We start from the raw sequence: 17,005 nt of genomic DNA, 5'->3' as shown, positions 1-17,005 counted from the left end.
TATTCTTCTTTTTTGCGTAATCTGATAGTTGTGAGTTGCAATAGTTGCAATATTGTACTTGCCCACTAGATGACACTGTTTGTTTGGTTTGCGTCCTTCACTTTCACCGCAGGATTGTTTTGGTTATTTCGTCAAAATCATTAATATATGTTGCAATGATGGCTCGATTGTCAATAATTCATTCAATAATTAATTAATTAAATTAAAGTTTAATTTGTATTCATTTGTCTCGTTGAATGATTCAATATTTTTGTAAATAGCAACAAAAAAAAATTCACAATCACATTTAGGGGCAATTTATAGTCTTCAACTAACCCAAGGAGAATGTTTTTGGAATGTGGGAGAAAACCGGCCTACCTGGAGAAAACCCATGTAAGCATGAGAACTTGTCACATGAACTGTAAGGTGGAGGTGCAAACCATTCAACCACCATGCAGCCTTGGTTGTAATTCCCCTTCAAATGTATTTTTAATTGAAGGCCTCACTTGCTTTCTCGTGATTTGCTGTCACACTGAGTCATATCATGACAGCCAGATCTGACAGGTCTATAAAAAGCACAAGAGACTACTGAGCTGTGGTGGGAGGGCCCAATCCAATCGACCCAACAATACTTTTTCACTTCTGCTTCTCTGGGGTAGTCGGGAGGCACATGACCTGAGCCAGCCAATGTTCAAAGTTCATTCTACTTGTTGCAGATTAGTGAGAGCAGGCACACAGCACAGCACAGCAGAGTGGAGTGAGCTTCAGTCATGTTTTAGCAGGTCTCTGCTCGCCTATGCTGCTGATATGGAAATGTGGACACAGTAGGAACTCAGCTGGACTCCTACACGTCACTTTCACAGTTACCTGTTAAGAGTCACACATGGCTCTCACACAAACACAGGTAAGAACTTGTGTTGTACATTCTGTCATTGTGTGTGTTTCAATGAAATGCCGATAAGAAGTTTGCATTGGACTCACGCACACAGAAGCTTCTCACATGAGTGATGTTAAATAATCAGTACATTTGTGAGGAATGTGAGCTGAACAGTCCACCACTTCCTTCTTTGTAAATCACATGCCTGTTAATAGAAAATGCTCAGAATGATTTGATTCAACTTCTTTGTTTTTACCATGAATTTCAATCCAATAATTTTCTGTTGTTGATTTGAAAGCTGACTGCAATCATTGTGTTTGCTACTTGGATTTCTATCTTTGGAAAATCATGTGGAATTCATTGTAGATTCGTCACAAATGGAAGAAAATTAAGGCAAAATGGAGCTATAACAAAACTATCCTGGGTATCTTAAATCTTCTCCACAAAATATTGCTATTGAAATCAAAACTTTCAGAATGATGATAAGTAAAAAATGTTTCTCTTAATTTTGAGTTACTTGACTATTTTTAGAGAATTTGTGGGGTTGAGTAAACAAAGTTGACATTTCTGGTCATTTTGTTTTCATGCTGATCTTAATGAATGAACATTTTAGGTGGTATTTGACTGCTAGTGGTTTTAGTCTCCTGAGTGATAGTTTTTCCCCCCCAGCACATTTTTATTGGAAAATGGTGTGTGTTGTCATAATTTGTCATAACTAGATGATGTTGTAGATCTCTGAATGTTGTCTTTGTGTTCCTCCCCAGGATGCCGGCGTAAAGGGTGAGAGGGTCAATAAAGAAACAGGCGAGCTGAGTGCTTCAGGGGAGCTATCAGTTTCTGCCGAGTTGGATGTGAAGAAAGCGGTCGTCCCTTGTCGGGACCCTCAGCTCTCTGATTTACTACGTGAACAACTGCATCAACTTGACATTTACCAATGCTCAAATTTGGACTGCAAAGATCATGTGGCCCCTTCAGAAAAGAACCATGACCATCTAGTCAGAGTCCTGCCTCTCTACATACAGGTATCCAAGCTCTTGCCTCTATTGCCTTTTCACTAAATATTTGTCAACATGGAGAGTGCATTCGGGAATTCTTAATGGATAGGAACATTTCAAGACTTATCAGCAAAGGTTAAAGTAACAAGACAGCATTCTCGAATCAATGCAGATAATATGAGGTGACAATCAGATGTTTGGCCTTTCGCCAATCCCATCACTCAGCCCTTGGAACAACAGGTCTCTGCTCTTTGTTTTATTGTCACATGGAATTCAAAAACCCCACGTTTGATTTGGAATTAATAAGTGTGATGATGAATACAGTGGAACATTCACAGTCAAGCAAATTTCATTGAACAATTTTGAGTTCACACCTTAAATACATTTTGTGAGACTTCAGAACCATACCAGTGATGGCCAGTTATATATTTTATATCATAATAATAATAATAATAATAAGACTTCAGAACCATACCAGTGATGGTCCGTTATTTTATTTAATAATAATAATAATGATAATAATTATTATTATTATTATTATATTTCCAAGTGCATTGGGACTTATTTGAGTCTTTACCTATAATCATTCCGTGTTACTTTGCATGTGTGCGTGCCTGATTTAAACCTCATGACCAGCATTCAAGGATTTACATAACAGCTCACTCAGTGAAATACGATATCCTCTTATGGAAGTGAAAGAGAACATAGTGCCAGTTGGTGACTTATAATATACCACCTCCGACTAAAGCACCTTTGTTTGACAGCTTCTTGTTCAGTGAGGGCGGGGAAAGCTTCCATCTAATGAATTCAATAAATTATCTGTTGTGTGTGTGTGTAATCAATATTCTAATGAGCTGTCTTCACTTGATTGAAGGTATGTGAGGAAGGTGAAGGGCTTGAAGGGGTGGACCTAAAGGGACTTGCAGCTCTCACCACTGATGCCTTCATCCATAACATCCACAACAGGCTTACGGAAAGGCCAGCAGGTAAAGACCCCTGACACAAAACAGTCCCTCATAATAATGTCATGATTTTCCAGACTTTCTATCTCACTCTTTACTTCTGCTTTTTTCCTATGAGCTGTGGTTCTTCTACTCAATGCTTTATTTAAATGTCTCGATTTATTGTTACATTATATTGATAAATATATTGACACATTGTGGTTCAATTCAGAGATGTTTATCACATTATTGCTGAATTGACAATAAATTGCGAAAAAAACGACTTTTGTAACTATTGTGGAAAAACTATAACATTGCTAGAGAATTACTAAATCTCAAAACATTTTCTTTTATTGGGTAAGCTCTTTATAAATACAACAACAATTGCCTTACATTTATTTGAAGTTTTTTTTCTAAATGAATATGCTTGCGTACTAATCATACAATCTTTTGTGTTCCCAGAAAATGCCCGTGAGGAAGTTGTGCAATTCTTCCAGAAAGAAGACGAACACACAAGCTGTTCAGGATGGCTGCTGCTAAAATCTCTCCTGCTGTTAACTGCTGATAGCTCGGTGAGTTTTTTTGAGTTCCTTGCTCTGCTCATGTCATCTAATACCGACAACTTTTTTTTTTTTTTATCGAACCTAAAATACACCCACCTAAACAATCTTTCAACTATCTTTCTTTTTGACACAAGTCTTTACGTTTCTTAACATTTATGTTGGTAGGTGTCATCTATGAATCCAGAGCTTCCTGCTGTTCTTGTCAAATGTTTGTACTTGCTCGTGTGCATCCCACCCAAGGAGGACTTAACCACAAAAGAGAGCTTTCAGGAGCCTCTAACACAGGTAAACATGACTTTATTCTTCCATCTGACACTAGATAGTGTATCTGACTTCCTCACGTCCCTCAAACCCTTGCATCTTTTGTAGGTTCTCCTCCAACTATGTAGGCAGCCAGTCAACGTGGAGCGACTGGTAGAGACCCAGGAGCTTCAGTGCCTTATAATTGGCCTTACCTCACTTTGGGACCAGACCAGCGTCTCGTGGAGGCATCAGGCCTCCCGCGTCCTTAAGGTGGTTTCGGCTGTAGCTACGAGCAACACTGTTCCCAACCTACTTGGTGAGCCAACAATTGGATTTAGTGTACACTTGGCAAAGTATTTATTCTTGCTTTATTTTATTTTTTTTCCAATAATTAATCCTACAAAAATCTAATTGTCTTCTTCTTTTCAGCAAAGAACTGCATTCGCATATGCATCCAGAATCTGTTACATATCAATTCAGAGGCGGCTGGCCCGCTGTTAGCTGAGGTGGCCGTGGCTGTGTTCAGCTTCATTCCAGACACATATCTTCTCAATCCAGCTCTCTTCATTGAGTTTGACACCCACAATGGCTACAAGGCCCTCCAAAACATTCTTAAACGGTGAGATGATGATAATATATTTTGGCTCATGTTGAAATTATTTTAGCAAAGCACCAACATAATCAATGCAATCTCATTTTATTGTGATTTTCATCTCTTCACTCTTTTTATTTCCTCTCGCCTATCATTCCACAAAAGTTGCGAAGGAGGTATCTCGGAGGATCAGTTCCACTATGTGGAGGAACTGCTGGCGCTCATTGCCTCCTTCACCCTGCTCGGCAAAACAGAACTCAAAGTGGCTCTTTGTGTCAGCCACCCTCAGCCTCCAGGCTTTAAATTTGTGCCGCCCCTCAACAAAGGTAACCCACAACCTAACCGCTCATCCTACTTTGTCGTGTTCCAACTTCCAAGCTCAAAGCCGTCATTTCGATTGTTCACTCGATTCCTCTGTTGCAACTGCCCACCTTGACTCCCACACTGCCCCCACCTGCACCCCGCTGTGGCAAGCAGTGTCCCTCCGCTTAACAGGAAGCTGAGGTGATTATGTCTGGGATGATGAAGTGGCGGCTTCCCTTTTAACCATGTTAGGATGCCCCACATCTATTCACCACTGGCCTACAACAAGCAGCCATTTATCATGGATGCACACACACCAGCGGAAGACTCCGAAATGCGACGGCTATAATAAACACACATGTGCACACTCGCACTGAGCAGCCATCCATCACATGAAGCAGAAGCTCTCATTCCCACACAGGGATCATGAAAGTCTTGTGTTGATCTTATTTGGTTTTGATGCAATTTAACTTAAGCGTGAACATGAATTCTATTACTAAGCAGCTTTTTATTTATCCATAACACACGCCAGGGTGTTTTCTGGCCCAATATATTCCCTTCCATGTTCATATTTTGACAAGGTGGCAGACAAACTATATCAAAGCAGATTATTTGTTGTATTCATACATGTTATAGTTTTTGTTTTCAATCTATTTGTTTATGTGCAACCTAATTTGTTGTGTTTCCTCTATTCAATTGACCTTGCCACAGAAAATCTTCCAGGAGTATTTTATTCATTGAATATTTTGACTATATTAACCTTGCTCAGCTCCTCATTGAAATAAAAAATGACATAACTTACTACAGATGCTTTTTTTTTTTCTTGACTCTCAACTTTTTATTTCAGGTTCATCAGTTAAGAACATGCCTGCCTTCTATCTGCTGCAGGCAACCTTGCTGCAATCTGAGGATTCATTGCTGTGCTGTCAGATCTTAAGAACGGTACAAATGATTTGGGAGAGAGACAAAGCCAATTTCTTCTTGTTGGAGTGGACCACCCAGACAATGGCCCAAGTGGCCACATGTGTGTGCCGCAAACCAGCAGCAGTCCAAACGATGTTCTTCTCAATGCTCGAAATGGTACAGTCGGTCTCACATATTACTGAATGTATGTTTTTGATAGTACTGATCCAATGCTGGGTCTCCTCCAGGTCATCTTCAAGCTTAACTACATTCCCCATGAGGCATTGTGCATACTGCTGGGCATCTTGAAGCAGAGCTGGTCAGGGTCACTAGCTCCACGAGTGGTGGGAGCAGAGTTTGGAGTGGCGACTCTTACAAGTTTTCACAAGTAAGCAGCGCTACTTTGGAATAAATAAAGAGAAATGTAATGAGACAATCAAATAATGGTTACATATATGGACATGTCCTCAATCCTTTTCATCTGATCTTTGCAAGGAACCCTATCTCTGATAGCCTGAAAAAAATCATTTCAAAATATTCACTCTACATGCCGAAATGTATTTGCTAAGGAGGATTAGATTCATTGCAATTCAAAATATAATAATAAAAACGGACTCATATTTTAAAATCATGATGTTAATCTCCTGTGTAGGATGACGGTGCACAGTGGCATGCTGGCAGAAGTGCTAAGCGACGGGGGCCTCTTGGAGTTACTGCTCGGGGAGCTTCGCAGGAGAGCAAAAATCATCCGGAAGGCTGGAATTGTCTCTACGTCTCAATTAGGTAGGAGACATCACATGTGACTCACCCGTCATTTGAGTGCACTTTACAGCCAGCATTGCACGAGTGACGTTGAGCAATTCCTTCAACAATGATTCACTGCATCATGTCATTATGAGTCATTTTGACATCAAATCGCAAATGTCAACTCTGAAATACAAATCTACTCCGTAGATGCAGAGCAGCTGCCATGCGTAGAAGATTGCGACAAGTTGCTGACGACTTGTATGCTGCAAGTTGTGTCCGCTCTTACTCTGCGCTCAATCAAAAACACAGGTAGGAAACGTCAGTGTTTATTTAAAATGGATTTGAATTACTTTTTTAATTACAAAAGCAATTTAGTAAAGGCTGCAACTTCCTTCAACTGCAAAAAGATTACCGTATTTTCCGCACTATAAGGCGCACCGGGTTATAAGGCGCACCTTCAATGAATGGCCCATTTTAAAACTTTGTCCATATATAAGGCGCACCTTCAATGAATGGCCCATTTTAAAACGTTGTCCATATATAAGGCGCACCGGATTATAAGGCACACCTTCAATGAATGGCCCATTTTAAAACTTTGTCCATATATAAGGTATATACATTTGGCCCGCGGGCTGGACTTTGGACACGCCTGCTGTAGTGGCTCAATATTGGTCCATATATAAGGCGCACCTGATTATAAGGCGCACTGTCGGCTTTTGAGAAAATTTGAGGTTTTTAGGTGCGCCTTATCGTGCGGAAAATACGGTAAGCAGAATAGAAATAGGATCCAATATGGATTACAATTTTACTTCACTACATTATTAGATTATTTTTAAATGAGCCCAATTATTTGCTTATGTTTCAGTTTCAGTGCGAGAGCTCGGTATGCTTCCTTACATAAAGCTCTTCCTGGATGAAGCTCATTATCGAGGTCCCGCTCTGTGCATTTTGGAGCATCTCGCCGAGCTGAACCCGGAGGAGTTCATGAGCACCGCCATAGGAGCCCTCTGTTCCTCCACACAACAAGAACTGGCTTTGAAGCGAGACCTGTTACAGGTACTCTCCTCTCAGCTTGAAGTCTCCATCTCGCATCAAATCATAACAAATTGTAACGCACTTAAAATATAATTAGCAAGTGAATTTATTTTCTTTACATGTGGGATGTTGATTACATTATCACCAAAGCAGATTGATTTTGCTAAACAAGGTTTAGCTGTTAACGCTGGACCGATTTGATTAGCCCAGTCGCAATGCTACTGCGGTGCTGCTTTCGGATCGGTGAATGGGCCCGAGATCTGATTAGGCTTAACGAGGTTACACACCTACTGTATGTGTCTGATTTTTATAGATGGCAATGAGAGGCGCTCTTACTTGCAGATATTGTGTATGTGTCGGGCGGTGTGTGATTTTTGTGCTTGTGTGCTGTTTGTGCTAACGTGGTTAAATCAGGTGGCAATCAGATTGGCTCTGACCCGGGTTGCCAAGTGTTCCGAGCCATTGTGATTACTCCGGTTTCACTTAATCGCATTTGCCCCCGCGTTGTGCCTCACACTTTACCTACCTGATGGATTAGCTCTCCAAATTGAATAAAGCTAATGTGATTTAGTTGACCTCCAAAAACTATTACCAGAAATGATTTATGATATATCTATATCTTTCATCTATTTTTCATCACATTGTTTTAATTGACTGCAGCTTGTTTTTGAAAGCTTTCTATCCTTTCTGCCTAGCAAAATATTTATCCATCCGCTCACCTTTTTGTCAAATGTCTTTGTCAGTCTATGTTGAACGTGCTGGAGAGCCCAAATAGCTTGGACGCTTTTCGACGGGCCGGCGGCTTCGCTGGACTGCTCTCGCTCGTGCTCGATATGGAAGGCGCCCTGGCTGACCCTCCCCGAGGAGAAGTGTGGCGATCCGTCGGTCATCAACCATTGCTCGACCTCCTCCTTCTCGCCCTCCATATCCTGGCCTCCGCCGTACATCTGCACACGGTGAACGGGCACTTTTTTCAGACTGGCGGCTTTTACGAGAAGCTGGCTGAGGCTCTTCTCCAGCTGGGCTGCTTCCACTTGGAGAGGAGCAGGTGGGAGGCGGACGAGGGATGCTTTATCAAGACTGCAGAAGACCACCGGCCTCCTGGAAGAAGCTTCTATCAGTTTGTTGAGTTAGCAGAAGAGGCGCCCTCATGTCACTCCCTCCCATCCGTCAAACTTTCCATCTCTCTTCGGACTTGCATCAGGCTCCTTTCCTATCTTGATCACTTTGCTACAGGCCTCTACTCTCCTCTTGATTTGGATTTTGGCCCAGATCTGTGCGATGCGGACCGAAAGAAACTAAATGGAACGCCAGTGCATGAAGGGATGCATTCAATGTCGCCACCGATCCACGTTGGACCAATCCAGCAGTCGGTGGAGGACCTCCAGGGATCTTGTAGAACCACAGGAACCAGCATATCAAATTTAGAATCCCAGTCGAGGTGCTTCTTTTCACTCACATGCCTCAAATAAGTTGTTGCAAGAAGATTTAACGTGGGTTAACAAGATTTCCTCTTTGCCTTACAGTAGGTTCACTTACGATCATGTTATTCTTCACCCCGGAGCTATTCGAGTCATCATGACTCTCCTTCCATTCATCTTTACGCCCGAGGACATAGAGGTAGTTGTTTAATCATGATGTCATAAGGCCTTCGAGGTCTAGACTTATTTCCTCTGTTTTTTCCTCAGCTTTCAATGGAGATCCAGCTTGCAGTGGCAAACCATATTCAGTCAGCGGTCAAATCGGAGCGGAATCGTCAGATTATGTGCGAGGGGGGGCTTCTCTCGACACTCTTGACTCACTGTCACAGCATGCTGCTCAATCCAAAGGATCCGTTGCATCAAACTGTTACGCGGATCTTCGAGAAGCTCTCCTCCCAGGCCATCACACCTTCAGAATTCAGGTTGTTATGCATGAAATGATGTTTTTTACTTTCTCTCAACATTTGAGATGATCTGATCAGTTTGTTTCTGACCTTTTCAGGAAATTTCTGTGTTTAGCAGACCCTCTTATGAGTTTGGCAACCAAAGGTGGTGTGCCATCAAAACCAGACTGGCCCGGAACAGGAGAAGTAGCTGGTGCTGTAGTTTTGTGATATATATTTTTTTAAATAGCACAAATTGACTTCACCCACCTGCCCAGTTAAACTCCTTTGCTAACCAAAACAAAAACGCATACTATGTCTCTGTTAAAGTGTGGCGACTAAAATTCCATATTGTCAACAAGTAGTATCAAATATGATCTTGCATTCTGGAAAAACTCAAACTTTAAATTAAAGTAACTCTAGATTTTTTTTTTTTTAATCCAGATCTCAACACAAAGACCGACATAATAACAGGGTCCTCATCTAAGCCACTAAAGCGGACCTTCAGCCTGTTACAGTCTACGGACAGCAAATCTTTTACTGGTTCCGCCATTCCTGCCCACCAGATCATCAGTCTGGTATCCATGACATCACCGCGCAACTTTCGGCCACATCGGCTGTCCGCCACGCCGGCCTTTGTGGAGTTTGACATGACCGAGAGCGGCTATGGGTGAGTCATAACCTGCCCATTGATAGCACTTGGCGCCATCAAATCAGATTAATTGATTAACTTCTTCTACTTCTTGGTTGTCTTTTTACAGTTGCCTATTCCTGCCTTCACTGGCAACAGTGAAGGGAGTGACAGCCGATTCTATCTCAACTGGTGGAATAGGAGGAGGTAAGGGTCCAAATGTTCATTACTAAATCGAACCAAGATGTCTTATCATCGCTTTCTCTCCGTTTCGTCAGACTGCCGGGGTTTCCCTCCCACAGCTGGGCTTTCCTATTCCTGCTGGTTTCAGATCAACAGGTTTAGCTCAGCGTGTGATTCCCAACCAATTCGATTACTAACAGTTGTTCGGCACATGTCGCGGACAGAGCAGCAGTACATTTGTTTGTCTGTCTCCTTCTCGGCCTATGATGGCTGTCTGGTTCTTTCCACGGAAGAGGAAGCTTTTACTTACTTGGGTAAGAAGTGGATGGATTTGGATCTTTTGGAACATATACTTCACACAATATCTCCATTAAACTATCAAAAAACTATTAAGCTAATCATTTTCTTGATGTAACATCTCTTGTTTGAATATCTTTCTGATTATGGAAAAACAGATATGATGGAGTCAGAGGTGAGCACCCCAACCTCTTTGCCCACCTCGCTGAGGTTCCGTTGCTCCAGTTTACTGGTCCCGGGTCAGTGGCATCATCTCGTTGTCGTCATGGCCAAAGATGTAAAGAAGAGTTGCATGGCTTCCGCCTATTTCAATGGCAAAGTAGTAGGAACTGGAAAGGTGTGAGGACCTGAGAAAAACATAGATGTTGAGAGCTGACATGAACTAATGTGAATTCAATCTAATGTATCTTCTCTATCAGATGAAATATATTCAGCCCTTTCCTGGAAAGTGTGTCTCCATGGACCCCACTGCTGTTATTGATGTGTATGCATTAATTGGGACGCCCGCTTTTTGGAAAGACCATGCCGCTCTGGTATGGCGTATTGGACCGTCTTACCTTTTTGAGAAGGCTTTGAGCCCTGAGCTAGCAGGCATCATATACTCTCAAGGCACTGCCTATCTGGGCAACTTTCTGGCTTTGTGCAACAAAGGCAAGTGTATGACAATGTTGTCAGTTGGATCTGTTTCTTGATTAACTTCATACTGTGAAAAAATGTGACTTATTTATAGTTTTGTCAGGAATTTTGGTCCGATTAGATACTCATAATAGCATGAAGCATGTGAATCTGAATATTTTTCACAAAAACGAAGTTGTGGTAGTCAAAGGCTAAACTCGTTAAGACAAAACAAGATTACCATTTATTTTTGTTTTCTTTTTTGGGAATGTGCCATATTCAAACTCGTTTATTTTATTTGCTTACATTTTTGACTCGTGACACTCGATAGGCTCAAGCCTTTTTTGCTTCTATTCGTTTGTTTACTTGGTTTTATATCTCTCACTTATTCCTAGATCCAGAAGCGGAGTCTTCTCCTCTCTGGATAGTTCCTGAGGAAAGAATTACATTTGGCATCAACCCATCAGTTTCCACATTAACAAATGTTGTGCGCATCAGAGAGAACTACAATGAGGTGGACTGCAGATTGATTGCTAAAGAGGTGCGGCCAGACCTTTTTGATACCCATTTGCTTTTTAGCTATACATTCTAAAAAATCATTTATATAATTCCAGCTTGGGATAACCTCGAGAGATCAGTCCACTCCAGTGTTCTTGGCTCATAACATCAGTCAACACCTGAGTGGCACCGCACGTACTATTGGAGCAGCACTGATTGGGCATTTTGGTGAGTAATGCACACAATATACGTGTAATGTAAAGTGCATTTGAAAGCATATTATCTTTTTATTGTAGGTGTCCGCACATTCGTCCCCAGAAGTGCCGCTGATGCGTTTTTGTACGCGGGTGGGCCTTCAGTTGTCCTCAGTCTAATCGCAATGGCGGCAGACGACAGCTCCCTGTATGCAGCGGTTAAGGTCCTTCTCTCCGTTCTGGAAACAAATTCTGCCATGCAGCAGGAAATGAACCGCATCTGCGGTTACAAGGTCGGTTCCAAATCACTAAAATAGCAACATTTAAAATGTCTTTTTTTTTTTTTTACATATAATTTTACTCTATGCAGCTGCTTGCTTTCTTGCTAAAAATGAAGAAAACTTTGGTCAGCCACAGAACTTTTCAGTTGATTCTGTACCTCTCGAGCTCCATGGAGTTGAGCTGTGGTTCGGACTATCTGCAGAACCCAGCTGCTTTCCAGGCTCTGCTATTGGACCTGGAGGTAACCATTCAAAAACAGTAACCCTATTGGTGTAAGGAATATCTAACATCCAATGTCTCATGTTGTCAGGTGTGGAAGAACACATCGGAAAATCTGGATCTCTCAGTCCTGAACCACTTTGCTGAGATCTTGAAGTCCCTAAGGTAGTTCTCGTGATCACTCAGCATGTTACCAAGCAACGCAGATTTAATCCAATCTGTTATTTGCTCACATGACAACAAGTTATGCAACTACTTGACACTGACATAAAGAGACTCTTGTTTGGGATGGACAGCAAACTTTATCTTCTTCGTTGTCAACATTTTGCAGAAGCCTATCATCGATTCCATGCTTGTGTATCATGGGAAAGTCTATGAGAAATAGGTTTACCGTCAGCGTGAGAGAAGAACACGGAATGAATTGAACAAGGTTGGTTGTCAAGAAAACTGATTATGACGGACATTGTGTGTGTGTGTGTGTGTGTGTGTGTGTGTCCTCAGCAAGGAGAGCAGGATTGCAGTGGTCATGCACAAAATGGGTGTTGTACCATATCTGCTCTTTGAGCTGTGTGACCCATCTGTGACTTGTCAAAAAGTCAAGCTTGTTGCTTGTGTCATCACCTGCCTCCTGAAAGCTCACTTCACTCCTTTGGATATAAGCAGGTAGTACCTGAACACATGCTGGCTGGATGTTTTTAAAATTTAGATCTAAAATGGCAATAGTTGTTTACGTTTTGTGTAGGATTATATGTTGTATATAATTGTAATGTATATTGAATGCAATTTTAAGCACATCTTTTATTTTAGCTACATTACTATTGCTAAAGAAAATTGACCAAGATTAATTTATTTATATTCATTTATTTGGATAATAACTGCTGTATTCGATCACTAGATTATGCCTGCGTATTTAATGTTAGTAGAAACATTTTGGAGCAAAGGTCAAAGAACGTGTGCCTAAAGTCTTTTGATATTTTCATAAGTGAGAAAATCCCACATCAAATGGCCGCAAAATACATGCCAATCTATTATGAATAGTGGCCAGTGTGCGTGAAAATTGTTTGTGTATTTTGCCAGAATTGGACTCTTCCTCATCTACACACTCCCTCCTCTTCATAATGAGGTTGAGAATCATGGCACGTCTGACTGTGATCTTTCCCAAGAAACAAAAGGTAACACATGACAATGTGTTCATGAAAGACACCTTCTGACTTGTATTATTATGATTGATGACCCCACACATCTAATTTTTGTTTTCTTAGTTCAAAATTCTGCTCCCGCCAGCCTCATCTGGATCCGCAACCAGCTGTTGCTTGTTCTTTGTGACATCCTTGGCTCAGACAGCCCTCTAATCAAAGAGTAGGTTGCATGACTTACTGCTTTGGAAGCCACAATAGGAAGTCATCAGATTTGCTATTAGGTCATGGAAGAAACTTTGAACTTGTGCTGTGTTATTCTGTATAAGTCAACAGAATGCTGTCTATGATGTCCTGGGCAGCGATTGGTTTCTGTTCTTCCTGAAGCCGCAACTTCACGCTTCCACTGTGAAACTGGGTCTCATCTTGCTCACACGCTTCCTGTCCTGCCCGACGCAGCAGAGCAGCTTCAGGGAGGCGGTGGTTGTTGGAAGTCTCTTAGATGGCATGGAGCAGCCCTTTGCTATTATAGGTACACAATAGTTAATAATGATGTTTTGTTTAGGTAGGAATGCGGGCGAGAGCATAGCATTGAAATAAATCAAATGACATTTTCAGAAGGTTTTTTTCCCTCAACAACTTTGTACACCTCCTTAGTTTTTTTTTTCTCTTTGCACGAGTACATCAGCCCTGAATTTGCCATTTTAACAGCTTTTTAGGCATGGCTGGCATATTGTAGACAACTCAGACAAGTGGTCATGCAAATGTGTGACTGAAGACTAATTTATCTTTTTTTGTTTTTGCTTTTCTCCCCCAGACAACCTTCGTGCTCACGCTTGGTCATACGAATGTTCCAGTGCTGCATGCCCTGGTTTTGATATTCTTCAAGGTCTTCTGGTCAGACACTTTCAGCTGCTGCAGGTCTATGAAGCTCTGGCTGCTCTGCTTCTGGGAAGGAGGGTCAGCCATTCTACAGACAGAGAAGTGAGTATTTTTTCTTGCACTGCTATACATGGGAAGTTATAATAGAAAGGTAAAAGATGCATGTAAGTTTTTTGAATACTCTAAATTGCTCATGCTGAATGTGTAAATAATTGTTCGTCTCAATCCTACCTGCCATTGACTGGTGAAAAGTTTTCAATGTACAGCTACACCAACTCTCAGGTGGTCAGTGTCTGATCACCCATGAATCAATGAATGGCATGATATAAAATGGTCATATTTATTCATGACATCCAAATCGTGCCACTTGTAATCTCCAGGTGAACTTGGATGACTCCTTCCAGTCATTGATCGACAGCCAAGCAGATAGTCCTGCCCCGCAGCTCTGTGTGGAAGCTGCAACATTACTGCTTGAATTGGTCAAAATCGTCATCAAGCAAGTAAAAACATGAAATAGGCTCAACTGTTTGTAACTTGTGAATTACATTTTAAGGCAAATCAATGACAGCCTGTCTTTTGAATGAAGCACCAACCAGGCACTGATGCATCATGGGAGTCGCAGCTGCTGTCAAGCGTGATGCAGTTCTTCTGCCTCCTGCATAACCTTCGACCCCGAGACCCACTGTGGGTATCCATAGAGTTCCTCCACGCGCTTGTTAGTGTTATGTTCCCCTGGTTCGGTGCAGAGGTTTGTGCCTTACATTTTTTTTCACGAGATTTCTACCTACTCCCTTTTGACTGATGGTTGTATTTTTTTTCCAGGGTGACCATGAGACGAGAATAACCAAATGTGAGGATGAACTCATGATGCAGTCACCCAGCAAGCCAGTGTGTAACTTTATCCGTATTCTGCTGATGGACAGTCTTCTCAATGTGTCTTGCAACAGCAACACACATCCCCTAGTGTTTCTGGTGGAGGTAAGCGAGCACGTAAATGATAAAACTGCAAGCTCTTCATTCATAGAGCCCACTCAAATATCAACGTGCACACTTTTTGCAGGTTGAGCTTGCAAAACTATCTTTTCTCCAGAAGGTGCCACTATTTGCTTAGTTACAGAATTACCATGGCAGAGCAATGGCACTAATGATGGAATGATTGTACTTAGAAGAACAAATAAAAGCAGAATGGCTGTGCTGAGTGTTTTCCAGTCTCATGTTGCAGGAAGCTCTAAAATATAATAATAATAATCATAAATATTATAGTTCTGCCCAGACGGTGCATCGTTGGAGCAGAGGCAGAGTTTCCAGACTGAGCTGCTGAAGTTCATGATGGACATCATCTATATGCTCAGCAATGATAAAGAAAATTACACCCACCTTATATCACGAGGTAACATGTTGATTATTTGTATTCCTAAATGTACCTGTTAATTCACTTATTTGTATTTAATTCAGTATTGTAATACTGTACATTATTTAGGGTCCAAAGGGCAGGGACTTGCAGACCAGATGTGCACATTGATGGGTAATGTGGTGCTCTTCAGTAAAGTTCTGGTGCAGGCACTTTACAACGGAACTTTCCTGGGGGCCTCTGAGAATTTAGTCAACTTCCTCGCAGATCAGATTCTAGTGGTGAGATGAGCCCACGCGCACATAGTATGCTCATGTTCTTTCGACAAAAAAAAAGTCATGCTTAGATTTCTGTTTAATCGATTTAATCTGACAATCTGTCTACATAATTCAATTGCACAAGGCATTAATGTTACATTTTATTTGCCAGGGAAACATTCTCTCAATTGAGTAGGAAGCTTCTCCTGTTATGATTTTTTTTTTTTTTTTTTTTTAAAGGAAAAATGGTCAGTTTCTGATTTTGCTTCTATTAAGAACACAGGAAAAAATAAATTACATTATCAAAAAATAAAACATTATTTAATCTCACGATTAGTTTACTAAATATACAAATTCATGCAGATATAGATTACACTGATATTTCATTCTAAGCAGTATTATTTCTTTCTACATTAGGCTCTGGAAAGAGGACAAACTCACAAGGAAAAGACAGTGTCAGCTCTCTACTCCTGCACAAATAAGGCCGTGCTCTACTTCCTTTCCCAACCACGCCATTCCAGAGCCCAGTTGGAGGGCATGGTTAAGACATTCCAAACAATCAATAATCGCTGGGATGTTCTCTTGGCAACATACAATTCAAACGTGAACTTTATTACGTGCCTTCTTCATTGTCTGCTATTGATTGGCTCTGGCAGGTAATGGCTAACTCATATTTGCATTGTAACCATCAATTTGAAACTGAAACGTGATTTTTTCACTTTTTTCTCTCCTGAAGTTACCCGGAAGGTTTTATGTGTGGAGCCCAAAAAGTTTCAGGCAACTTCTATCCCACCAAAACACAGCATGAAGTGGACATAGAATCTGGGGCAGAATATTCCACTGGTATGAAATCCCCCACTTAACCATTTGTTGATACTGTATATTCCAAACACTTTTGTATGCTTGAAAGAGTTTAGTAAAAATCTGCATTGGTTTCAGATGACAAAGAGCTGGTGTCTTTAGCAAAGGCCTGCTGGTCCAAGGTGATGACAGAGCGACGGCACACTCTAGAAGCAGCGTATAAAATTGAGATCTCCGTCAACCACACTGCTCAGAAGGCACCTGTGAATATGAAGGACATCAGCCCACTGTGGGAGGAGATCGCGCACAAAGCCTGGCTGTTGCACTCAGGTCAGCTTTCCTCATTAGATTATGTTTAGGAAACAATGTCACATGTGATAGAGTAAAACTTGATAAATATAAATATATAAATAAATAAAACTAAGTAATTATTTTGCTGCTTATACAATATGATCAATTATAATATATTTGAATACAGCTCTATTCGTGCTATTGGTTATGCTACAATTAAAAGCAAATATGCATCCATGATATGATACGAATAATATGAATAAAAGAAATTATGATTCCATGCAGTATGATTTATTATTATGGAATTGGATATGATGGCCATATTA

General features: G+C 41.1%; 1 protein-coding gene across 5 annotated transcripts in view; it reads left to right on the top strand.

Moving 5' to 3' along the window:
* The first annotated feature begins 255 nt into the window (after window positions 1–255).
* wdfy4 (WDFY family member 4) overlaps window positions 256–17,005 on the top strand; it is a 34,589-nt gene continuing 17,839 nt past the window's right edge. The window contains exons 1-40 of one of the 5 annotated variants that reach the window (XM_037271510.1): window positions 256–883; window positions 1,621–1,878; window positions 2,726–2,837; window positions 3,255–3,364; window positions 3,521–3,640; window positions 3,725–3,914; window positions 4,028–4,217; window positions 4,356–4,516; window positions 5,341–5,573; window positions 5,645–5,784; window positions 6,049–6,179; window positions 6,351–6,452; window positions 7,009–7,199; window positions 7,922–8,619; window positions 8,708–8,798; window positions 8,867–9,081; window positions 9,162–9,256; window positions 9,487–9,712; window positions 9,804–9,880; window positions 9,952–10,170; window positions 10,312–10,490; window positions 10,573–10,804; window positions 11,164–11,309; window positions 11,383–11,494; window positions 11,563–11,753; window positions 11,831–11,983; window positions 12,053–12,126; window positions 12,463–12,624; window positions 13,039–13,133; window positions 13,224–13,320; window positions 13,427–13,629; window positions 13,915–14,081; window positions 14,360–14,479; window positions 14,566–14,727; window positions 14,802–14,957; window positions 15,243–15,369; window positions 15,460–15,611; window positions 16,005–16,243; window positions 16,324–16,430; window positions 16,527–16,718. In XM_037271510.1, the coding sequence (XP_037127405.1) occupies window positions 863–883; window positions 1,621–1,878; window positions 2,726–2,837; window positions 3,255–3,364; window positions 3,521–3,640; window positions 3,725–3,914; window positions 4,028–4,217; window positions 4,356–4,516; window positions 5,341–5,573; window positions 5,645–5,784; window positions 6,049–6,179; window positions 6,351–6,452; window positions 7,009–7,199; window positions 7,922–8,619; window positions 8,708–8,798; window positions 8,867–9,081; window positions 9,162–9,256; window positions 9,487–9,712; window positions 9,804–9,880; window positions 9,952–10,170; window positions 10,312–10,490; window positions 10,573–10,804; window positions 11,164–11,309; window positions 11,383–11,494; window positions 11,563–11,753; window positions 11,831–11,983; window positions 12,053–12,126; window positions 12,463–12,624; window positions 13,039–13,133; window positions 13,224–13,320; window positions 13,427–13,629; window positions 13,915–14,081; window positions 14,360–14,479; window positions 14,566–14,727; window positions 14,802–14,957; window positions 15,243–15,369; window positions 15,460–15,611; window positions 16,005–16,243; window positions 16,324–16,430; window positions 16,527–16,718 (6,646 nt within the window). In that variant the 5' untranslated portion in view covers window positions 256–862. Of the gene's footprint in view, window positions 884–1,620; window positions 1,879–2,725; window positions 2,838–3,254; window positions 3,365–3,520; window positions 3,641–3,724; window positions 3,915–4,027; window positions 4,218–4,355; window positions 4,517–5,340; window positions 5,574–5,644; window positions 5,785–6,048; window positions 6,180–6,350; window positions 6,453–7,008; window positions 7,200–7,921; window positions 8,620–8,704; window positions 8,799–8,866; window positions 9,082–9,161; window positions 9,257–9,486; window positions 9,713–9,803; window positions 9,881–9,951; window positions 10,171–10,311; window positions 10,491–10,572; window positions 10,805–11,163; window positions 11,310–11,382; window positions 11,495–11,562; window positions 11,754–11,830; window positions 11,984–12,052; window positions 12,127–12,462; window positions 12,625–13,038; window positions 13,134–13,223; window positions 13,321–13,426; window positions 13,630–13,914; window positions 14,082–14,359; window positions 14,480–14,565; window positions 14,728–14,801; window positions 14,958–15,242; window positions 15,370–15,459; window positions 15,612–16,004; window positions 16,244–16,323; window positions 16,431–16,526; window positions 16,719–17,005 lie in introns of those variants that run through there. The other 4 variants (XM_037271511.1, XM_037271512.1, XM_037271509.1 and 1 more) reach the window with 4 other exon arrangements.

Source organism: Syngnathus acus, chromosome 15 (genome assembly GCF_901709675.1).
Source record: "Syngnathus acus chromosome 15, fSynAcu1.2, whole genome shotgun sequence".
Lineage (NCBI taxonomy): Eukaryota > Metazoa > Chordata > Actinopteri > Syngnathiformes > Syngnathidae > Syngnathus > Syngnathus acus.
This window is presented reverse-complemented; position numbering and strand designations above follow the sequence as displayed.